Source organism: Polistes fuscatus, unplaced genomic scaffold (genome assembly GCF_010416935.1).
Source record: "Polistes fuscatus isolate 324 unplaced genomic scaffold, CU_Pfus_HIC Scaffold6, whole genome shotgun sequence".
NCBI classification, from domain to species: domain Eukaryota; kingdom Metazoa; phylum Arthropoda; class Insecta; order Hymenoptera; family Vespidae; genus Polistes; species Polistes fuscatus.
This window is the reverse complement of record NW_025113140.1, coordinates 6,654,027-6,678,819: the sequence shown is the minus strand read 5'-3', so window position 1 is coordinate 6,678,819 and position 24,793 is coordinate 6,654,027. Positions and strand designations below refer to the sequence as shown.

Below are 24,793 nucleotides of genomic sequence, written 5' to 3'. Positions count from 1 at the left end.
GTATCGAAGATTAGGTCGAAGGTCGAAACACGCAGGTAAACCGTTTGAAAGGTAGTTCGAATAACGAAGAATAACGAAAGGACTCGAATGTGTACTCTTGTCTCGAGGGATAGAGCGAGAGGTAAGTATATCGGATGAATAAGAGAGGTGGGGGAAAGTGGAGACTTTGGTCTAACGCACGTTAAAGGTTCGATGGAAGAATGGTGGTGAGTAGAAGGAGCGATACGTTGGACAGGAAAGGAGAAGGAGGGTCCGATGGGCTGGTACCCACACGGTTGGAGGTGGCACGAGGAGGTGGGACTCTCGTCCCATTCTCCACTTTCAGTGGCAAGTCCGAAGAGGCAGTCACAACGCGACTGCTCGTAGAGTCGGGCCGGCCGCCTGTCGAAACGTACGAGAAGACTACGCACGCATGCACGCACGCACGCACGCACGCACGCTAGCAAACACGCATCCACGCACGCACGCAGGCACGCGTTAGAAGACGGTGTTGCATAGTCCTCGTGTGTCGACTATCGTCGCACGAGTTGTTCACGCACGAGCTCCCTGAAATAGAGTGCTACGCTACCGGCTATCGCGCGAGTGCACCAAAAAACGAACAAACGACCGCGAGTGCGCCCAAATTAAATACAACATTGCACCAGAGTGCGCGCTTCTACGAGCTAAAAAAAAGAAGGATCGTTTCATCAATGTGTGAGTTTTACCTTGATCGGATACCAAAGTCCTTGTACCATGAGAACCAGGGAAGAACGTTACGTCCCATTCGATAGTTTCCATCGTCTCCTATGTTTTAGATCCTCTTGTTTTTCTTCTTCTCCTCCTTGGCTTCCCTCTTTTTCTCGACATTTTCTTTCGTCCTTTTTATCGTCCACACTTATTTTTGATCTTACTTATCGTTTTTGTTCTTCTTATTTTTTCACATCAACGCGTCGAACGATGACGGCGAGCAACGTCGATCAATCCGATTTGTTCGTTTAGTGTTGTGATGAAATAAAGGGGAAGAATATGATATAAGAGAAAAAGTGTGTCGAAAAAAATAAAGAAACGGAGGGGGAAATAATCCCGAAGCAAAGGAAGTTGATAAAAGAAAGAAGAGAAAAGAAGAGAAACGAGAGAGAGAGAGAGGAAGAGAGAGAGAGAGAGAGGAAACCGTTCGAAGCGTACGTATCCTTACCTCGAATCATTCACTTTTTCTCTCTTCTCTTATTTATTTTGGAAAGTTTTCCGTGCGACAAACACACGAGAGCGGCGAACAAAGGAATTAGGGTCGTCGTCACTGGGCAGTCGATCGCGGGGGTCGATCGAAAGGAGGGCCGCGAAAGGAGGGCCGCGAAGGAGGGCCGCGAAAGGTACCGCGGTGGTGGACGCGATAGTGGTCCGCGTCGGATGGTAATACTAGTCGAGATTGGTAGTGGTAAATTTGCGCGGAGGGGAGGGAAGAAAAGCACGAGGGTGGGTTAGTATCGAGAGACGCGCGGGAAAGACGCGCACCGCCGGTGGAAGAGAGAAGGAGGAGAACGAGGAGAACGAGGAGAACGAGGAGAACGAGCGTGCTTCGAAAGGAGAGAGGACGAGGATCGAGGGAAGGGTAGGAAAGAGAGTGGCGAGGGGCCTGCGGGGAATCTTAGGAGGGGCGCTTAACGTCACGGCGCATTCACTCACCGGCCGTCGCCGACGCCGCTGTGCCGCACACGCGTTCCATACGATACGGTCAGTTTTAACTTGAACGTTTGCACCTTCCCCCCGACCCGAACTTTAGTCGAAAACCCAAGTCGAAAACCCAAGTCGAAAACCCTAGTCGTAAACCCTAGTCGAATCCCGCCGAGCGAGCTTTTTTCTCCAACGGTTAGCGCTCTTAGCAGCACCAGTGTTTTGACGATTCAAATTTTTCAAAAGTGAAACTATCTCCGTTGCCAAGTGAAAATCAAAAGGATATACACGTTCGTTCGTCTTCGCCGCTATGTGTCTTTGTTCGGCTAATCAATTTTCCATCTAGTGCGTAGAGTGGGTGATATCGAAGAATCAGCTGATCTTCGTTTGGGGCGCCGCGCGCTACCTACCCCTTCCCCCCGCCCCCTCCCGCCCCCTCCCTTTCGGTCGTTCCCCTCTCCCCGCCCCGCAAGTCACGCTCCGTCTCTCTCGTTCTTCTCGCTCTTCTACCTGCACTTCCTGTACTATATTCCGAGAGAAAGCACGAGGAGAAAAGATGAGTCACGCGGGTGGTCCGCTATGTCGCTTTTAGTTTTCCCGCCAACGTATCTTTCGATATCTCAGCCAGTTTAGCGCGATAATTCGCCTTGATCAAAAGTTGAAAAAGAAAAAGAACGCTTACGCGTGCTTACGATCGGCGAGTACTCGCGATTACGAAGACCGACCGATCTCTCTTATCCTTCGATCTCTTGTTTTTTCTAAAGAAATAATATTCTACACGTATACGGAGTAACACATTTGTTCTCATCGTCTATCAGCCCTACGAATACGATCGCTCACGTAAGTTCGCGCGCGTCAGTGCTTTCAATCGTTTCTATTACCTTACCTTCGTGTTTTTGCGAGATAAATAAAAAGACGACCGCGAAAACGCAACGACTACGAGGAAATTTCATTCGAGTGCGAGTACATACGCGTTGCAAAAGCTGATCTCGTCCAAAGTGTCCTACCACGAAATACGTGCTAAAAGTTATTTAAATATGACCAACAACGTTAGACCAAGAGGACGTTGGACATTCGTACGAATTCGTCGAGGATTAGTGCCGCGATTCGTAAAATTAAACGTGTCGCGATTCCTCCTTAAGTCTTGAGCAGTGTTACAAAGGTGTTGTATCTTTCTTCGAAAGAAAAACAAGTGCATGTGTGACACGGTGTATGTTGAGTACGAGCTGGAACATAAACATTCGTTCATTTCAAATTGGTTACGCGTCAGATTTTGATTCGACGACGATTGGATGTTTATTTGAATGAATATTTATCTTCCAAATGTGCCCATCGAAAAGAGCATCCTTAACGGTCGTCTATTTTCGTTCGTACGTTGAACGACCTCCCTCGAGGCAAAATATCGATCTTTTCCTTTCCGATCATCTTGTAAATCTACTTTATACGTACTAGTTAAGTCTGAAATTTTCAATGGGCATACAACCGAGACGTTTAACGAGTCGTCAATTAACTACCTACGAAATCGCGAAAAGCGCGCGGATCGTCAAATTATCGTATACAACGTGTTCGACTTGGTCTCGTCTCCCGCAAATCCCTTCAAACCTTAATTGCCTTTACGCGCGTTACTTCGACATTTTCTTCCTCTTAACAAACTGTGCAGAAAAATACTTATCGAGTCATTGATAACTCGTAGACATCGACGTCGCATCGTCGATATGCACTTACGTGTGCTCGCTAATGCGCGAGCGTGTTACGACATACGACATACGCGGGAACGTCTTTTCGAATCGTCGTTCGAAACATTCCGAGAACATTTTTTTTCCACCTTTACAATATTTCCCTAACATCGATACGCTTCGAATGCTTCAAATATTAGGACAAATCGTTTAGCGAATAAATAGAAATTAATTAGCATTTCGACGTATCTCGTTTTCAGCCCCGATCGTTCGTCGTCGCGGTCCTCGTGTATCTCCTGTAAAAACACTAGAGTTTCGAGAAAAAGTCCAAAGCGTGAATATTAGACGCGTTGGCGAAGCTCGTCCTTCTTCTTTTTCTTCTTCTTCTTCTTCTTCTCGAACAAAGGTTCGCTTCAATCGTATCGAATCATTCGGATGAATATACTCGAGAAAACTATGGGGACAGATTAGAGGGAGCGGGAAAAAACGCGCGTTTACGTAGAAACATTTCGTCGAGGATACCGACGACGACGACGAAGGATCGACGATCGTGGCTCGATTCGCGAGAAAATAGTCGTAGACGCGATATCGCAGTTGCGAAAAGAGGAAGAAAATAAAAATAACAAAGTGTTCGTTTACGTTTAGCTCGCAACCGCGGGGCGTACATGTGTGCATGGAAGAGGAAAACGATCGCGCCACCGGTAGAAACGAAGGAGAACGAGGCGGAGGTGGAAGGCCAGGTTGCCTCCGCCAACAACGGCGACGAGGCCGTTGAGAAAATGTCCAGCACCGCGGAAAGTCCCGATGGGATGGCTTTTCAGTCACACTTCTCCCTTCGATGGAACAATCATCAAGCTCATATACTTCAGTCCTTCGAAGCTCTTTTGCACCAGGAGGAGTTCGTCGACGTTACCCTGGTTTGCGCCGACACTAGTTACAGGGCTCACAAGGTCGTCCTCAGCGCTTGCAGGTTTGAATTTGTTCTTAATCGATCTTTCCTTTGGTTCCCTTCTCCAAGGCAATGAGATATGCCGGTAAAACGTGTGAAAGGAGTGAAACGTGTGAAACGTGTGAAACTTACCTTATGTAAGCTTTATAAGAAGTTACATCTACATTCGATCGTTACATCTAACATCTATCTTTTTACGAGGATCGCGATTTGACGAGCTTCTTACGTTACGCTCGAACATTTCCTTGTAATCGATTAAACGGCTTGGATCGATTCATAAGAGGGTTGAAAAAGCGCGCCTCTCGCGCGCGAAGAGAAATAAGCGTTTCTTGCTTCGAACAAAACTTTGCTTCTTTCTTCCCTGCTTTTTCTACACATGTCTTTTATGCTTTTTTCCTTACCTTTTACCCCATTATTTCCTTGAGAAATAAGCCGCGCTAAGGAAGCAGAATGAACAAAAATCTATGCGAATAAGTCGAGAGTGAGAGAGAGAGAGAGAGAAAGAGAGATTTTGGACTAAAATTATAGACCAAAAAACAGAGTCTTCCAGCGGCATTATTTTCATCACCTTCTATTTGTTTTTCCTTTTATTAGTATTTATTTCTTCTTAATAGATATTTTTCATTACCTTTGTATTACCTTCAATGTATTTTAGCCCCTTCTTCGAGAAAATATTCGCGGCCCATCCGTGCAAGCATCCGGTGATCGTACTCAAGGATTTTCCCGGTTCGGAAATCTCGGCATTGATCGACTTTATGTATCGCGGAGAAGTGCAAGTCAGTCGAGAAGAATTGCCGGGATTGATAAAAGCGGCGGATAATCTGCAGATTCGAGGATTGACCTCGACGGAACTAAGGGAAGCATCACCGTCGGATACCCAAATGGCCGATTTCAATTTCGGTGAGCCATCTACGCCGGAGGAGGCTAGGCAGGATACTCCCGAAGAGGAGGACAATGCATCGGAAATCGTGGCGGCGGCGGCGGCGGCGGCGACAACAACAACGACGACGACGACGACGGCGACGGCAACGACGACGGCAACGACGACGGCAACGACGACGGCAACGACGACGGCCACGGCGACGACGATGACGACGGCGGCGATGACGACGACGACGACAACGGCGACGGCAACGGCAACGGCAACGGCAACGGCGACGGCAACGACGACAGAGGAAACAACCTCGGGAGTACGAGCATCCGTTAGAGAAACGATCGCGACGTCCAAACGAACGATCTACCACCCTTCGGGGGACCATCGCGATAGATTACCGCACATGACTCATTTGAACTTCGGTGTACGGGACCTAAGAGAAACCTGTAGTTCCCCGTTGATGCCGCGCCGGAAGCAAGCGCGACCACGGCGAAGATCCGGGGAATTGGTACCACAAGACTTGAGCCGACCTCATCCACCGCGAAGTCTAAGTCCACCGTTTACCTCTTTGAACCTTTCGAATAATCACCAACAACACCAAAATCAGCAGCTAAATCAGCACCATTCGCAACTATCCGCGAACGCTTCGAATCAACAACAAGAACAGGAGGAAATGGCGGAGAATTTGTCGATAAAGAGAACCCTCTCGCCGATTGGTCAAGAACAACTTCATCAACAATATCATCATATTAATCAACAATTACATCAGGTTAAAACCGAAAGTAGCGAAACAGCGAGTAGTCCACGGGGTTCGCCGCTTACCGGCACGAGTCTTCTCCATCCCGACGGTTCTTTTCAAGATATTCCATCGGTGGCGGCCGCGGCCGTCGCCGGTATACCTGCCATGTCGGCCGCGTTATCCTTGACGTCGCCCCATCATCACAGCGAGTACCTGACGAGCATGGGCCAATTAGCGGTACGTTGGCTTCCGAATCATCCTCAGAGCCAACTACCACCGCCGCCAACGCAAAGCCATCATTCGCGGGCCGACAGTCCGCTTGGCACCGCTAGAACTTCTCACGCCTATCAACAACAACAGCAACAACAACAGCAACAGCAACAACAACAACAACAACAACAACAACAGCAGCAGCAGCAGCAACAACAACAACAACAACAACAACAACAGCAACAAGAATCATCGCGACGGGGTTCGATCGCATCGATGTTTCCTCTCGATACCGTTGCTTCTTTGAGCGGACTCTTTTCTCCTGGTGCCGGAATCGACAGGGGATCACTTTTAGCGGATCTTCACGATGGCTTAAAGCCGGAACAGTTGCACGGATTGTTCGTTCCGGCCGCCTTAACGAGTCATCCACCTAGCAAGAAGAGGAAGCTCAGAGCCGAGGGCGATCCACCCAGAAGGTGGACCGATCAAGGAGGACGCAACGTGCCCGTTGGCAGACCCAAGGGTCAACACAGCGCACCGCGGGGCGGTCCACCGAGGTCTTGGACGAATGCCGAGCTGACCGAAGCGCTCCAACACGTGTGGAACAAAAAAATGACGACGTCCCAGGCAAGCCGAATATTCGGCATACCGTACAACAGTTTGTTGATGTACGTGCGCGGTAAATACGGCAAAAGTTTGAAGCTCGAGCAGTTGAGAAGAGATTGCACCGGTGCGACTACCGGCGACGCAGTCATGAATTCTTTGAACAATAACGTGAAAACCGTTCAACAACCACCGGCGCAACTGGGCCATCCGCTCGTCGGCCTTCCACCCCATCCAGCCGACGACAGTGGATTTCCGCATCACTCGCTTCTCGGCTCTAACCTTTCTCAAGCTTATTACCCGGATTTCGCTAGCGCGACCTTCCCCGTGCCGGTTAACATGATACACCTTTTACCTCCGAGCGAGCAGAAGGTTTACGAGCACCCTGGAAGCAGTAACAACAATGTCAGCGTAGGCGGCAATGGAAGTTCCGGTACCACTGGCAATGGTAATACCGCGGGAACTTCTGGTACTGCTACTACTGCTGCTGCTGCTGCTGCTGCTGGTGTTGCTGTTGCTGCTGCTGCCGCTGCTGCCGCTGCTGCTGCTGCTGCTTCTTCGAATGCTCCGGAACACGAATCGTCCCATGGCAGTCGGACCCCCTCGCCGGAGGACCATCACCACCACAATCGTCATCGCCATCATCATCATCGTTATCATCACGAATCGTTGCAACCTCAACCTTCGCAATCGGCACCGGCGTTGCTTCAACAAAATGGCTCGGATTAGTGGGCATCAATTTATGCGAAAAGTGAAAAAGGGGGAGAGAGAGAGAGAGAGAAAGAGAATGGGATGTAGAAAAAGGGACCGGGGCAAACGAGCGAGCGGAAGGAAGGAAAATAATGAAAAAGACAAAAGACTGGATCTATATCGATCGTAATTGTTATCTTCCTTTAAGAATCATAGACACATTTGATCGTCCGAAAAAGCATTTTAATACCCTTCCTTCGCACATTCGTTGCCTCGTTCATTCGAATACATATTTACGTTTTCGCGCGGTCGTATTTATACGTGAAACATTCGAGTTTCTCCGACGAAAGTTATATCTTCTGCAAGACTGAATCGACCGACCAATGCTCGCGATCCCCTCCCCCCCATCACCGGTCACCGGATCATTGATTCGACGAGCGTTCTCTCTGCTCAAATCATATTTTCCTTTCTCCTTTATATTTATCATATTAATGTTTCTTTTTTCCGATTTTCATTATTCATCCTGATGAGTTATAAATCGTGATAAATTAACGCATTACGTTTCCATTTTTAAATGCTTACAAACTAAATGCTAAAGAGAATACTGTTTCTTAGGAAAGCTATCTCATTTTCTTTTCGAGTACAAACTTTTAACGACGTCAATTGTTTCTTTTATTATCATTTATTATACGAACGTAGGTATCAATACTTTGTTCATATAATAAATGGTCGAGTATTGATTTAAAATAAGTATAACTTCAAAAAAAAAAAAAAACATCTTTTTCGTTCGATATTTATTTCAATGAAAATTGAACAAAATAAGTTGTTTTTTAACGAACATAGTATTCAAGGATCGATATATGTGTGTATGTATGCGTTCGCATACGAATACCCGCTTATATGATACTTTCGTTCGTCATTTATTTGATCGATTAGTGTCACTGATTGCGAGGGAGAAAATAAAATTTGAGCAGTTCGAGATCGTTCAAAGTGTCGTTCGAGAAGCAAGTTCGACAGAGGGAAGAGGACAAATGCACACGGCTTGCAACTCTTCTCCGGTTGATATAATATAAAAAGAGAGCATTTTATGTAGGCGTAACAAGCGCCCAGGTCATTTTTCATATGGTGCGAATTTCGAAAGAAACGACGAATTTTAATCGTAGACCACAATCTCGTAACAATACTTCGACAACCAGACGGAAGCGCAGGGTAACTAACACATCAGGGATAGCCACTGACAAATCTACGATAGATAAAAAAGAAGCTACATATTAAAGTGTAAAGGTTAAAAATAATTACATAAAGCTATAATACATACGATTATTTCATTAAAGTACTAAAGAAAGGAAAAACACAAATATGGCTCGAGAGCGGCAAGGAACAATGGGAAAAATTCGTTACGTCGAACCTTGCTACACGAAGCGAGGGCAAGATGCATATATTATTAAAAAACAAAAAAAAAACAAAAAAACAAATATCTTAAGTAGAAAGGTAATAAGGGAAGGAAATAATATATTCGAGTACGAAACAACAAGGATTCGAATAAATATAATTAGAGAGACCACAGGCTTTCAGCCCCAAGTAGCCTGTACAATACAAACTGATATTATTATTGATTATTAATGATATTATATATATATATATATATATATATATATATAAATTTATTATATATATATACATAGACAGGGTGTGTCAAAAGAGATTACAACTAGTTCGACGACCTGTACCGCGGGTTCGATATGTTACATCTACATGTTTTCCAGCCAACATAATCTCTAGATGCATACGCGTTATAGTTTAACGAGTCGTCGTCGTCGTTGTCGTCGTCGTCGTCGTCGTCGTCGTCGTCGTCGTCGTCGTCGTCGTCGAATGCTTCACAATTGATCGTATCCTTTGTCTACTTTGATGCAAACTTTCCTAGTCCTACGCGAATTTGACTTCTTCGAACGACCATGTAAGAAACTTTCTTCTTTTATTTCTTTTCATACAGCGAACCATAACGGTACAGTCTCGACGAAAATGGTTTTAATAATTTTTTATTCGCTCTGTTAATAAGAAAGACATTCAACGGGCTGGTAAGAGCGAGCACGTAGGAGGGGGAAAAAAAGAGAGAGAGAGAGAGAGAGAGAGAAAGAGAGAGAAAGAGAGAATGAATGGACGAGAGAAAGAGAGAGAGAAAGAGAGAGAGAGAGAGAGAGAGAAAGAAAGTTTTTCTGCGTGATAGAAAAAGCGACAAAATCAGCCGTGCGGTCGACGAAAATGCGTGCAAATGCATTTCATTTACTAAATAGACATATGTGATAGGCACCTTCGTGCAAACTTCAGTATTATTTTTCAATTAATGAAATATCAGTACGTAAGGTAGATAATGTTTGCAACTTTTGCCTATTTAGTTATTCGTAAGTCTTTTAGGAAAGAAATTAGAACGATTTCAGACCATTCGCCGATCATAAGATACGTCTCGTCGCATCTCTCTCTCTCTCTCTCTCTCTTTCTCTCTCTCCCTCTCTCTCTCTGTTCCAAAATACCACAGGATAAACAAAGCGGAACTTACGATTAGACGAAAATAAGTGGCGGTGCTTGACAAGGTAGAAAAAAGTATTGAAAAGTAATGCTACTTTCAATTGTCTTTTATTTAGCCTAATATAAGCATTCCCTCTCATATATAGAGGAATGTTAGTTAAATGTTAATTCATTCAGCACATTTACGTGTGCTTCTCGTAAGTATTGACACAAGGCAAGCGGGAAATGTTTGGTTATTCATATTTTATATTGCAATCGGCTGTTGAAGGAAAAATAATCGAAATGAAAGATGAAAAGAAAGAGAGAGAGGGGGGGAGAGGGAGAGAGTGAATGAGAGAAAGAGATAGAGAGAGAGAGATAGAGAGAGAGAGAGAGAGAGAGAGAAAGAGAAAGAGAGACAGAGAGAAAGACACGTTATTTGACGAATATAAACGTAGTATAAACGATTACGATATAACGTATGTGAATGTGACGACGTGAATCCTAATTACTCATTCTTAATATTATTTAAGCTTTTATCATAATTCATTTTATTCATATATATACATATTTACGTTACTCGATTATGATCATATTATCATTATTTTATAGTTTAGTTTTTCTTTTTTTTTAATCTCATAATTTTTTTATTTCTATGATTATTATCACTATTATTACTATTACTTTGCCTATTATTATCATTGTCATCGTCTTATACCATTATTATCATTATTGTTGCCACAATAGTCATCGATTATCCATATTAATTCTTAAATATCGGCTATCGATAGGCCAAGAATTATCATTGTTCATATTATGATTACAATTAGCACATTTGCTATGATAACGGATCGGCAAGTAGGACCGTTGATCTTGTAGGAAAAGAATAAGGGAAACTATCGCGACATATCATTCCGTTGCTGCTACTGCCGCATAGTTAATTTTCTTATCATTCCGTAGCTTGCGCATGCACAAATTCAGCTGATATAACGAGCGAGGTCGAGCGACTATCGATCATTTGCTATTTTGTTAAAAACGATCACGCACGATGGACTTAACGAGCGTGCATTATTATTAGGAAGAAAAAATGAAGTCAAATGAGACCGGATTAAAGAAAGAAGATAGGTAAGCGACGAATCCATCAATAATCATTCACTTTGCAAGGGAGGGAAACATTTGATTCACGCAATTATCGAACTTATAAATCCTCTCCGTTCGCGCGAACGAAAGGCAACTTTTTTCGCTAGCATTTAGGAGTACCGAAAACGTATGCTATCATCGTTATCACCGTTCTCTCATGATCGTTATCGCAAGATCTACGCGCATCCACGATATTGCCAAGCGACGGTCTCGTCGAAACGCCTAATTATAAACATTGTTATTAATTACACGATTATTACCATTAAGATATCTATATATGTATGCGCATACGTGTATTTATGAAAACCGATACACGTGTATGTTTACATGTATGTAAGCCGGCCGTTATATTACTGACAGGTATAAAACGACAGATAAAAAGGTTTTATTTTCTCCGGGACTTCGCGCATCGCCGAATGTCACCGTCTTTAAGTTCCTACAGTATGAGGGGTGAAATAGTACGATTATTCGATAAATATGAAATAAAACTGAGAAAGTATTTTCTTTCTAGTTTAAAGCATTAGCGCAAACGAGCGAACGATTTTAAGAGAGAAGACTACAGAAAAAGAAAGAGTGAAAGTGAGTGTGTATGAGAGAGGAAGGAAGCACGCCCGAGAGAGAGAAAGAGTGAGAGAGAGAGAGAGAGAGAGAGAGAGGGAGAACGAGATACAGCAAGAATCGAGAGAAGAAGGAAAGAATGAGGACGATGCCTCTGAAGATATTATTTTCAATTTATGTAATATTACGTATGTACATAGGATCGGAAATCGCGCAATCGATCATTTGTGCGTAATATATACATGTGTGTATATATAATGTAATATATATGCGTATGTATAATATATATATATATATATATACACATATAACGTAATATATATGCATATGTATGTACATATATTCATCGATAATTGTGCATTACGAGCATTGTTCTTCGGATAAAACCATCGAACGCTAAGAAATCGAAAAAAAAAAAAAAGAAAAGGAAAAAGTGTAGAATTTGCAGACACGAGGTTTCTTCATTGCGGCGTGACACGTTCAAGCGAGCGAAATAATGCAGAAAATGTTTTTATCAACGTTTCATCTAATCACGCGCAAAACACGTACGCGATGCAATCGCAAGATGGCACAAAAGAGTTCCTCCCATGTCCTTCCCCGCAATAATTCGTACCAACCAACCAACCGACTGACCGACCGACTGACCGACCGACCGTCGGTATACAAGTCGGTGACTCGTTCTACGTTATCGATCATATCTTATTCAAAAATATTCTACAATCCGTCAAAGCTAATCCATCTTCATATCCTTTCCCATTTACATTAGATGACATTTATTTGTATACTTCATTATTACCATATTTTACATTTACCAAAGATCTATTTTTTATTTGCCAAAGAATTTGATACAAATTAAAGAAACTCTTTTAGGACGAGCTCCGAAAAAATGAAGCTCGAATCGATCGATCTATCGATAGAGTTGTTTTCGCCAAGATATAGAAATCTTCGAGTCCGTACTTTCTTCACTTTGAATTTATTTATGAAAGAAAGAAAACATACAGATGAAATAGTTACTTGCATCGGTTGTGCTGTCACGTAGTTCCTAAATCGCCCTAGCCTCGCCTTGAGCGCACGATTATTTAATAACGAAGATACGCTATAGTTTAAATCGCATGGTATAGCAAAGATCGCACGTCCTTCACGATATTTTTGCATTCATTTTCACCAAGGATAAGTTCGATTCGTTTTTAAAACGAATACGGTCGCACTGTTTATTTTTGACTGAAATTCCGATTCATTTCAACGACTATCCAAACTTTCTCACAATTACGTTCTACAGGATAAAGAATCGATTTTTACAGTCGTATCCAAATGTCTTTGCTGTACCAACGAGAATCTATCGTATTCTTCGATGTGAGGGAGATTGACGAAAAGATGGACATAGCGTAACAACGTTTTCCAGAAATTTTCAATAAAGTGGAAAGAAAAAGGGGAGAGAGAAGGAGAGAGAGAGAGGGAGAGAGAGAGAGGGAGAGAGAGAGAGAGAGAGAGTACGTGTGTACGCGTGTGTATGCGTGCGCGAGAGAAAGAGCGAACGAACGAAAAAGATAGAAAAGAGAAAATCAGTCGACGAAGGAAAGAAAAACCTGAAGTAATGAAAACATACGTCGCAATATATAACATAATGATATATTTATACTAATTACAATTGTACCATAACGATTATAATACTACTTATTATATTATACAGAGCCGCCGCCACCCAGTATATTTTTTACAGGTTTACATTATATTACAGTTTATAAAGTTTGATATACAATAACGATTATCTAAGCGATCACAACGATCGTAGGTAACGCGCGTCGTCCTTTCAACGACGACGGTTGGTGAACGAAAAAGAGACGACGAGCGTCGCGACGTTGTGTTACGCTATAAACTACATACAATAAAGACGAGCGTTCGAGGTTCGACACGTGCTTGCAAGCGTTGTTAAACATTATCCTCGCACTTTTAAACTTGCGAGCTCGAGAAAAGGAAGGGTAGAGTCGTATCTCGTAAAGAATGTCATCTTTTTCATCCGCAAAATTGTAACTTGTCGGTAAGGAGAAAAAGAGATGGACAGAGAGGGAGGGAAGAAGTGGGGAGATGGAAGAGAGGGTAGTAGAAGTCGGAGAGAAAAAGAGGAGAAAAAGAGGAGGAAAAGAAAAGGAAAAGAGGAGGAAAAGAGGAGAAAAAGAGGAGGAAAAGGAAAAGGAAAAAGAAAAGGCACTTACCTCGAGCATCGAACGCTCGCATTCCGATGACGAATAAATAAACTTGCTACATAACTTGTGATACGTTTACCGCTGGTTACTACAGAGACTTCCTAGTCGATGTCTACGACAGGCATCGACGCCACTAGTTCACTCACGCACACGATTCAAACGTTTATACGGATTTATTACGGATTTATTGATTAATCGAATTATTACGTACGTAATTAAATTAGACGAAAACATTTACGGGGAGATTAAAGAAGAGACAAACGCAGTACTTATCTTAGAAGAGTGTGAATGCGCAATAACGAGGCTAGGACGAGGCTAGCTACCTTTGTACCCCCCATGTTCGCTCTTTGAACTGAAGTACGCTCTCGTACGAGGCATCGGAACGTTAACGCATAAGATGACCCAATCGTATTTGCCTGCCCTGATATGAAAAATTACTATATTAACCCAAATAAAAACTGTACATACAATTGCAACAAAATGATATTTTATTATTTACCAAACCTTCTTTACTCGCCAGTCGAAACCTAAACACCGAAACAACGAATATATTCGTATAGATTTGAATTCATTATCCATTGATAATAAATAGATGAGATAGTGATTTTCAATTGGATCGAAAGGAAAATGTATCCACATTTTCTAGTATTTAGATAGCAACGCACGTGCGTTCTTTGTTCTCATCCCTGAAATCGTACGCGGAGAGATCTTGGGAAAGCGGCAAAGGATCGAAGCCTATACGTAGCCGCGGGCAACTAGCTGTCACACGGATTGATGAGCAGTCGAAGCAGTTCCGAAGCAATTATTGTTATTCTGATTACATAATAAGCAGAAAGGTAAGGAGAAGAGGATGGAGGATGCAAGGGATAGAGTTAGAAAGTTAAAGAGAAAGAGGTCGAGAGACGAAAAGCGTGCAAACAAAAAAGAAGGAGCGATTTGGCAGAAGGAGCGTCGAGTAAAACGAGAGGAGAGGAAGAAGAGGAGGAACGGAGGCAGGAAGGGAGGCAGGAAGGGAGGCAGGAAGGGAGGCAGGTAGGTAGGAAGAAGAAGTAGGGAGAGACAACATAGGAGGAGGTTGAGGAACGCCGAATTTGAACGAGTGGAAGCATAATTCCGAAGGGGTTCGAGCGGAAGGCCAGTTCCGCGAACTCGCGTAATCGATTCCGTCATGTCGCGGACCACCCGGGTACGGTCCTAATAAATAAGTAATACGCCGGTTCAAGCAAAAGATCAGAATTCCAGGAGAGGAGGAGAGAGAGCGAAGCAGCTACCAAGATTCATCTCGCGCTACCTTCGCAGCTACGTCGTAAAGTCTACCCGAGAGCGTAGGTATATCCTTCGCAGAGGGAAAATCGATATCAATTGTAGTAATTATTGCAAGGACTGATTGTCTTTGGTTTCAGCGAGCGAGAGCAATTGCACGCGAACGAGATCTCGAAATGCCGGTGCCGGTGCCGGTGCCGGTGCCGGTGCCGGTGCGACATCGGAGTAGCCCAGGAGGGACGGTCGTCCGCTGCACTGCAGTGGCTGGCTCGCAGTGGTTGGCTACAATTTTCTTGCTCGGTTATACGATGACACTTGGACCGCCGCGCGACACTTGGAAGGTGTCGCTCTCGAAGAAGGCAGGGTCAATATCGCAAGCTGGCAAAGAGGTAAAAAAACGTAATAGGTCTTCGCACGACGAGAGGTGTAAACTCGATACCCGATGGATCATCGGAGCCGACATTCGAGGCGCTAATGTTCAGGCCTAGGGAACGAACAAACGCTCTTTTTGCGCTCGGAGAACATGCGGTTTCCCTACCCTTTAACCTTCTCCCATTTTATATTTTTACACCTATTTTCGACAGCTTCGAAACGCCAAAAGAACAAAGAACAAATACGCGTTGCCCCGATAAAAAAAAAAGATTCTTTAATTTAATAGAAAATAGATGTTTACAAAATCTGAACTAAAGAATAGTCGCGCTTTGCGAGATTTTTGCTTCGAGAGTAAGAGGTTTTACCGATGGTGTATCCTGCACGCGTGGAGCATATAGTCGGAGGTTCCCACACTGCAGGCCATGATTTATTGGCCTGCCACCCGCCAGACCTGCTGTCATCATCGTCCCCATCGTATACTAACTTCCCTTTCTACGCGTTCTTCGCGCCATATCGGCTTCTTCTTTCCTCGCGCCCCATGAAACAGGAAGGCCGTTTGATGCCCCGGTGACGTCCATCCGCCTTGCTTTGCCTTATGCAGCCAATCTTGCTGACTCCCATACGTTCCAATAATTATCTTTTTTCTACGACCAAAGGACCATAGATATGTCGCGCACGGACAATCGCAACACTTTCCACCCGAGTAGGCAACAAATATTCAAGGATTACCTATTTAAGTATTGCGCATTGTTTTGAAAAGAGAGAGAAAGAGAGAGAGAGAGAGAGAGGCAAGGTAAAGGGTAAGAAGCTTATTAATGAGGTCACCAGGGGGAGAAAGGAAGGAAGGAAGGAAGAAAGGAAGGAAGGAAGGAAGGAAGAGAGCGTAAGGGCGGCATGTGGAAGGGAGGGGGAAGAGAGAGGCGCCGAAGGTGGCGACGGAAGAGGGGAGAGGAGGCGAAAGGAATCGCGAGGGTTCCTTCCAGAAGACGAGACGAAGACCAAGTCGTCGGGTGCGTAGGAAAGGAAGAGGGGTTATTTCGTTTGGTCGTCTTTGGCGTGGTTTCCTAAGCTACAGCTCCAGTGGCAGCCTGGTGTCGTCGTCGTCGTCGTCTCTCTACCTTGTACCGCTGCTGCTCGACACACAGTCTAACTCGTTCGCCACTGGACGACGGATGTCGTCGCCGACGACGACGACGACGACGGCGACGGCGTCGGCGCTATTCTCCTTTAGACACCTCGTCCTCTTCTCCTATCTTCGCAACCCTATTCCTACTTCTCCCCGATCTTTCTCCTTCCTTTTATAAAATCCTTTTGTACGGTGGCAATAGTCTTGGCAATAGTCACGGCAATAGTCACGGCAATAGTCACGATGTCGTCTTACCGTCCGCGGCTCCTCCTCCTCCTGCTCTTGGCCGCGTCACTTTTTACATCTCGGTGCACCGGATGCGCCTTTTGCGAGAAATTTTTTCAACCGCAGCATCGGCAGCAACGTCAACACGAGCAACGGGAACAAGAGGAGAAATCTAATTTGACTCGCAGGACGATAGGCAGTCCGAGACCCTTTGGCGCCGAGAGACCGACACGCGCCCAAGAATTCAACAGGACCGGCGTGTTGCATCCCGAATACCAGATACCGGCAACTCTTCGACCGGGCAATGTGTCGCAGTGAGCATTCCAACTTTAATACCAAAAATATATCCCCCAAAATACCAAAAACTAGCTATAACGTCCATTTTTATCTATCCTAATTTCTTCTATCGTTGTTTTATCTCGGTGATCAAATACACGTTCGATTACATCCTCTTGACTTTTTTTCTTTTCGCGGAACAAAGAGGAAGAAGCGAGAAAGAAACGAGGAGGAAGCGAGGAAGAATATAGAACGGATCTATTTTTGCATCCCTCGTGCGGAACGAAAGAGCAAAAAGATCTATATTCGTTATAATCAAACTTTCTTTCGTATTTACGTGGCACGTATGACGCATAAGCCTTCGAACGTTTACCCCTTTGCCTCGCGAATCACGTACTAAATTTCACATATCGCCTACCGATAATAAACGAATATAGAAATATAATATTACTCCCTGTTTCGGCATTTCATTACGATTTCATTGTAATCCACTGCTCTTTCATTTTTTTTTAAACTCCGCGAGAATATCGAAAGCACGCGTGACCCGATATCAGGTGGTTTAGAATGCGATTGCATATAGTAGAAAAATAAATCTTTTAAAAATACGATTATACTATTCCTTGAACATTTGACTCGATGAAAGAGAGAAAGAAAGAGAGAGAGAGAGAGAGAGAAAATCTCGGAGTATAATTATTTGTTCGTGTACAAAGAAAGGATCGATTTAGCAATGTAATTGGTAAAAGAATGCGACGACAGCGTCTAATCTCTTCTCTCGTATAGAGGAGTCGTCCCTATTCGAGGAGCGCAACTTGTCGCGAACCGTGAAGGGAGAAGTAGTTATGTTCCGGGGGAGCGATGTTCGCGTCGCGACGATACGCACCATAAAAGTTCTACTATCGGATCTTTTCCACGAAAAGCGGCTACGGCTGCACTACTATATATCTCAGATTTTTTTTCTCAAGACTTCTCGGCAAGACGTCAGCCTACGTACGAAATAGATCGGAACAGATTGTTGTTTTGGAAGCAGTCAATAATCTATCTGTTATATATTTTTGTTCAAAGAAAGGTACATTTTCAAAAAGATTGTTTCTAATGTCTCTGCAAAAGGTTCCTTGCTCGCTCCTCTACGCTCGCGGTCCTTGAACGAAGTCGAATGACAGAATCAATTGGAAGGTCCCGCCGCGGCTTCGGCGGCCGAATTTAGATCACGGGGGTCGTGGCTGCCGCGACCCCAGACGCCGCGACGCCGGCATTGTGTCCCGGCGCTAATTTTACAATAGCCGTCTCGCTGGCAGCAGCAGCAGCAGCAGCAGCAGCAGCAGCAGTAGCAGCAAAGCGGCATCGGCACCAACACCAATAGCAAAGACAGCTCTGACTAGCAAACGAGGGGAATGTCACGAGAAAAGAGAAAGAGGGAAAGAGCACGTGCGCTCCCGACGCCCAAAGCATACGCAAGCTAAAGGATAAAAAGGGTGGAAGAAAGAAGACTGACAAACTCAACCGACGCGAGCGTGCCGTTGCCGTTACCGCTGCCGCTGCCGCTGCCGTTGACCACACGAACTACGTGATCAAACCAACTCACTAAATATAGCCTCATCCGCCTTTTACCTATTTTATATACTCTACCTATATTACGGGCTTCGCACGTAAAAAAACCCACATATCCTTCTTCTACCATCTATATCTTTCTTTCAATATCTCTTCGATACTAACAAACCTGAAACAAAACATACTGGATGCAGATAACATTATTGTAGGTTTTATTATTTGAACCCGCGAGAAGGTCCACCTTTGACGTTGCTCGTCAGTCCCTGCAGCGGTCCGATCTCGTGGACGGTTAGTTACGTAGAAACACCTGAAAACGATCGAAAATTTGAAGGAACAAAATGTAAGTTCGACTTAATGGAAAAGGTAGATATCTAATGACACTTTTCCTGCTTACTTTCAAACCAAATTTTTCTACTCACTGAAAAGTAGATCAAACGCGATGGCCAGTGAAAACTCTTAAACCAGGATCGCCTTTGTTTACGTACGAAGGAGCAGAAGATCAAAATTTTACGATAGCCCGAACGCGCGCTGGTTTGTATTGGTTTGAAATCAAATCAATGCGAGGTAAGAAGCTTGAAAAATCCGATCCTAGCACGGTATTGTTATATGCAACGTCCAACGCCTTGAATCATCTGCCAGGATTTTATGCGAACGAAAAAGATAATCGTCAACGTTCCTTAAGATTTCAACAGAGAAGAAGCAAACGTCGTTTAACCATATCTTGGAACAAAAGGTAGGATAACTTTGATCATTTTCGTTTTATCGTCGATTTTATTTCCTTGCTCTTGATTTGTCCATCTAGCCACGTAGATCCGCACCTATCCAACTATTGTTTGGTTGTTACGTCGGGAACCGAAGCCCATCCTTCGACGCTTTGCGCCGCACAAAACTTTCTTGTCGTTCACTCGTCGTACGCCGTTGGCAAGGCAAGCTCCTCGAGCAACAGGGAGCATCAATATCAGGGTATACCGGAAGGGCTTCATTGCGTACGACAAACTAAATTGACTCTTCACAGAATGAAGTTTGACACTACGTACAACTTTACTCTATACGTGGTTGGTTAAAATAAACGCGGCGAACGCGACGAACGTCCTAACGGCCGCTAACCATTACGATATTATTATACTATACTTTTCGTTGCAGGTTAACATGCGTAATAACGTTTCGAACAAACTTGCCACCGATGCCATAAGATTTCGAAAGACGCCCGAGCTAATGTTACACACGGGACGTTACGCTACGGTCAATTTGAGAAAAACCGATGGTTTCGTCAATTTCCGTTATCGCCCACCGGAGAACGCATCTAGTATCTTCCACATTCTTCCTTGCGGCGGTGGCATAGTCAAGGCCAAATTGAGCGCTCCAGGAATACTGCGGGTAATTCTTATTACAAAAGCGACATTCTATCGGTGCAACTTTAGTCTTTCTCTATTTGGCGATTTGTAGGAAAAGGAAGTTGTGGGATATGCATCTCTCCGAGTACCTTTACTACCCTTGGGGAAAGCTTATATTCTGCGCATATCTGCTACACCGCAAGAATTAGCACGGGTCTCGGCAATCAAAGTGCTCGTTACGCAGGAGTCTTCGATGATTTATCCACAGGTACTTGTACCTCTTCCTTCTACCAAGGATATATCCTTCAATGAAATACGAATTGAAATACAACTTGAAATACAAATTGAAATACAAACTGAAATACAAACTGAAATACACATTATTCCGTTAGGTACCGTCGAGAAGCACGCCACGCGAATATCGCTCTTTGAGAAACTGCGACGAGGTGACGATCGGAGTAGAGTCTGCCGGTGCCGCGAAATATTGCATTCTCGTAAGAGAATTGAAAGATTCCTCGAGTTTGAGCAGCGTTACTAACGTACCCGATCAGTGCGGTCTCCATCGTCGTCGTCGATCCGAATATACGTTTGAGGTCTGCGAAGAAAGGAAGACCACGACGCCGAAGGACAGAGCTCTACCGTTTACCATAAAGAAACTTCAACCAGGAAAGGCGTATCTTTTGCAAATCACTGCTCAGCTCAAAGGTCGATCCTTGTCTTATCCTCTTTTAGGCGTACGCACGAAACGTACCTGTCTGTTGCATCCGTAACGCAGTCGTTAACGCAACGTGTACTTGCCAAATTTATCTAACGATTCGAAATCGTTCCTACGCTTTCATTCACCTATCACACGGTGCTCGATGAAAAATATCATCGAATTCATTTTTATCGATTTACAATATATCCCCGCCCGGATTCTATAATACGTATGTAAAAGACGACTCTGGATAAAAATAGCATTCAATAAAATTCCTATTAATTCGTATTTTTTGGACAAATTCACTTTGTTTTAAGCCTATAAAATTACATAGGATTAGGCCGTTAAATTATACGTAAAATTATACGTCAAATTATACGTAAAATTATACGTAAAATTATACGTAAAATTATACGTAAAATCATACATAGATGCACGTAGATGCAAACAAATGAATATTCACTCATCAAGCATATTCCAATTCAGAATTTATCAGTCGCAATAGTTTAGCGCCTGGGCTCTTCGGAGGCTCTGACATCAATAAAGTTGCAGCTTTCGACAAATGTGCCTTCGTGTCTTGTCCTGGACAATAAGCGAGTTCTCGCAGAGTAATGGCGGCATAAAGCGTCAATCGCGCGTAATACGGATCTATCGCGGCGACGGTATTCATTATAAGCTTGCAAAGCTCGAGTTTTAGTGGATCTTTAGACGGTAATAATTGTATCAAAGAATGTCCAAGAGATATACAGTGCTGATGGCCTGGATGCAGAAGAGCGCGAAGCCTAAAAGGAATGAATGAATACGGATAATATAACGAGCTTATATGAAGATTAGAATTAAAAGTAGAAAAAAGTAGAAAAAAGTAGAAAAAGTAGAAAAAGTAGAAAAAGGAGAGAAAGGAGAAAAAGTAGAGTCGTGTCAAGCAGGAAGCATCGCTTACCGAGAAAGAAGATCGGAAAATGCAGCCTTGTTTGGAGATCTCATTGCCTCTTCGACTTCTTCCTCGAGTCTGTCCGTTAACTCAGTGATTTCCGAGGCCCGAAGAGTACCTTGACACTTATTGCAGGACCATTCCGTTTCAAAGTCCAACGGATCTCTCGGAAGAACGAGTCCACCGTCGTTGTAAGGGCATCTCAGAGTACCGAGATGCGTTCCCAGTTCCGTTGGATCGGCGCATCGTTCGCACGAGCAAGAGAAATATTTGGTCGCGAGCAAATGTTGCCTCCTCGCTCTGGTCGACCAAAGTGCGTGAGTATAGTTCGTACTCAAATGTTCGCCCCTTTAAAATCATGTCTGTTACGATATTTTATTAACTCTGCTTTCATTAACGCATTTATAATACCTACTTTTTGATCGAGGTAACAGCCTGGACGGTAATGATCGGTCTACCTTTCTCGTCCAAAGCAAACGAGTGTCGTGTATTTGCTAAGCAACGGTGCTCCAAAAGACAAGCTGTACGATAAATAGCGACGGAACCATCCGGTGGTACAGTTTCGAGCGCGTTCACATCTATCAGTCCACAAATTTTCGGCAAAATCTTAGCGCAGGAAGGATCGACCGCGATAAGTGGTCCAAGATGCTTTTTTACCTCTTGCACCTCTTCGTACGCCTCGGTCCCAGGACCGCGAGCATTTTCGTGACTCTGTAGCTTTTCCAATAGTTTCCAACGCTTCGACTTAGTCTTCCAAAGTATGAGCATTCTTATAGCTAGCAAAATGTCGCATCTACGATGAAAATAAGATGATCAATGTGAAAAATGAAATAGAAAATCGATCGGTCGATACTAACGGGTACATTAATAGATATATTCTACATAATGTACGTTATGTACAATGGCCGCGATATAAATGGATGTATATATACGATGTACATATACGATGTATATATGACATATACCGATGGTACGTGGTATATCTACGTTTCTACTTTCTAGTAGAGTACAGTAGTAACGTTAAACCGTTCACCTGGGAAAGATTCTGGTTTTTGCAAGAAGGGTACATTCCAACTCGTGGCCATCTTTATCAAAGAGACCCTGGCAGTTAATAGAGCAGGACGGCCAGAAGCACTTGGTACATTTCGCTTCGACATCCTCGCAATGTAGGCCGCAACCGATGCACACCCTATTACGCGTATGAGGTGCGGCTCCCCAAACGAGTGGCCCTTCTGAAATGATCGCTTCACCGATCGTTAGATCTCTACTTGCGACTAAATATCTCCCTACCTCTTCGTTTTCCTTAATTTCCCATGCATGGCAAATAGACTTGTGTCGCGGCCAATCTTCCTTTTGATGTTCCTTGCTACAATAAAAGCTGCGCCTGCAGTCGCTGCATTTCAGCTTAGCATTTTTACCGCATACCGAACATTCTCCCTCTTTCACATTTTTCTGCATCTTCCTTTAAATAATCTTATACTCAGATACTTTTCATCGGATTACTTGACTGCCGATAATTCAAAATCATTCGAAACTATTTTATATATATATATATATACGTATATAAATACGCTCGCCCTTGCACCCATGCACGCATGCACACACACACACACGCGCGCCCGCTCGCGCACACACAGAGCCGATAGATTTATCCTTGTTACTATATATATATATATATATTACCTCGTAAATATATATTCTTAATATAAAATAATCTCTTTTTTTCTTTGTTCTTGCACTTTTTCTTCGACGATAAAGCTCTCGTTCGCAGCTATCGCCAAATGTTGTACGTATGGACCAAGATGCTCGGTAAGAATCATCAAACTAGTGCCACTGTGAATAGCATCGTGCTACGTCACTTCCAACGTTTAATTATAGATCTATGCGCTATTTTAGTTGTATCTAAAAAACTAATCACAAACTACCACCTCTATCGTAGTCATGTCTCTCGTGGACGTAAATTATTTACAATACTCAAATATATATATTATAATATACAACGAGACAAAGTCTCGAAAACCATCGATGGTTTTTCGAATAATTACTATTTCAAATTCCGATGAAATAAGACGAAGACCAAATTCTTCAAAAGTCTTTATTTCAACATTGGTGACAACGTTATAAAATCTATCTCCCTCGATCGTGAAAATATAGTGAAAATAATAATAAGAAAATGTCACTTAAATACTATAACTATGTACTCAAATTATTTATAAAACTATATATATATATATACATTTTATGTGTAAACATAAAATTATAGAAATATCGAAACTATGATTCGCAAGCGTGCATATGCATAGTTATATACATTATTCCTTATTTATTTCTCACAAATCAATGCTATTTTGTGATTCTTATAAAATATCATTATAAGCACATACCATGCGTTTGTGATATCTTTTTTGTTTGAAAACGATACAATAATAGGATAACAAGTGCTTTGATATTTACATTCTTCTTCATTTTTATGAATATTTATACAAGAATATTTTCTTCAAAAACCGAAATATAAGTACATATTTTTTATTTTTTATTTATACAAATTTAACGTAAGTCTGTGTGTGTGTGTGTGTGTGTCTGTACCTCAAATAAAGTTCGATGAGATATTTCAGTCCTTCTTATCGATATAACTTTTATACCAAAAATAATAATATATTTAATAAATGAAAGGTTGTTATATTATATCCGTCGAAAATCGCGCTACTGTTTGTAATGCGCCATTTACTATTGTTTTAATCGTATTCATACATATATGCCTAATTAATGATATATTAAATAAATATGTATTTAATTATATAATGTCCGTGTATAATCACACACGCACGTTCCTCGATTCGTGCGTGATTCGTTAGAAAAACTTAAATATAAAACGTTATTTTCGTTTGCTAATAGCCTCTTTGATTAACCCTACATTCAAATCTGCGTACTTATACTAATTTGCAATACTGCAAATCTACGTACAAATCTGCGTGCTTGCATGTGTCTTTGCGATAAAACATTTGTACACATGAGTTTTTAATAAGATTGGTCAAACTGTAACGCGCATATCGTAACGAATCGGTATCATATAAAAGCTACGATTAGGCCCAAATTAAATAGCCCATTGAACGCTATTCCGATTAATCTCCGAAAGGGATATAAAATTTTTCGATTACTTAACGCGTAGACTTATTTATTTTAATAAGAGAACCAAATGTTTTCCATTTTTTTTCTCTTCAAA

General features: G+C 42.9%; 3 protein-coding genes and 1 long non-coding RNA gene across 7 annotated transcripts; 2 read left to right on the top strand and 2 right to left on the bottom strand.

Annotated features, from left to right (window-relative positions):
* Window positions 1-812: 812 nt before the first annotated feature.
* On the bottom strand, window positions 813-1,409 carry LOC122523653. Its single transcript, XR_006305344.1, has 2 exons — window positions 1,175-1,409; window positions 813-907 (listed from the first exon to the last, which is right to left on the bottom strand). It is a non-coding gene; the product is annotated as an uncharacterized LOC122523653 (long non-coding RNA).
* Window positions 1,410-2,116: 707 nt separating this feature from the next.
* On the top strand, window positions 2,117-7,460 carry LOC122523651 (protein jim lovell). The gene is made up of 4 exons (XM_043645551.1): window positions 2,117-2,869; window positions 3,972-4,296; window positions 4,931-5,290; window positions 5,507-7,460. The coding sequence occupies exons 1-4, from the start codon at window positions 2,863-2,865 to the stop codon at window positions 7,428-7,430; spliced, it is 2,616 nt and encodes an 871-aa protein (XP_043501486.1). The 5' UTR covers window positions 2,117-2,862; the 3' UTR covers window positions 7,431-7,460.
* Window positions 7,461-13,142: 5,682 nt separating this feature from the next.
* LOC122523637 (protein NDNF) lies at window positions 13,143-20,927 on the top strand. Of its 3 annotated transcripts, XM_043645531.1 has the most exons (8): window positions 13,143-17,098; window positions 18,818-18,948; window positions 19,035-19,172; window positions 19,248-19,341; window positions 19,411-19,663; window positions 19,752-19,985; window positions 20,055-20,210; window positions 20,335-20,927. In XM_043645531.1, exons 1-8 carry the CDS (start codon window positions 16,803-16,805, stop codon window positions 20,710-20,712), a joined length of 1,680 nt encoding a protein of 559 aa, XP_043501466.1. In that variant the 5' UTR covers window positions 13,143-16,802; the 3' UTR covers window positions 20,713-20,927. The 3 variants fall into 3 exon arrangements, with proteins under 3 accessions (XP_043501466.1, XP_043501465.1, XP_043501464.1); XM_043645530.1 differs by having other exon boundaries at window positions 19,038-19,341; XM_043645529.1 differs by having other exon boundaries at window positions 19,035-19,341.
* A 152-nt stretch (window positions 20,928-21,079) lies between these two features.
* On the bottom strand, window positions 21,080-24,785 carry LOC122523639 (SET domain-containing protein SmydA-8-like). 2 transcript variants are annotated; one of them, XM_043645535.1, is made up of 5 exons: window positions 23,122-24,785; window positions 22,604-23,034; window positions 21,986-22,363; window positions 21,580-21,918; window positions 21,080-21,421 (listed from the first exon to the last, which is right to left on the bottom strand). In XM_043645535.1, exons 2-5 carry the CDS (start codon window positions 23,026-23,028, stop codon window positions 21,106-21,108), a joined length of 1,458 nt encoding a protein of 485 aa, XP_043501470.1. In that variant the 5' UTR covers window positions 23,029-23,034; window positions 23,122-24,785; the 3' UTR covers window positions 21,080-21,105. The 2 variants fall into 2 exon arrangements, with proteins under 2 accessions (XP_043501470.1, XP_043501471.1); XM_043645536.1 differs by having other exon boundaries at window positions 22,604-23,032; window positions 23,254-24,785.
* Window positions 24,786-24,793: the final 8 nt, after the last annotated feature.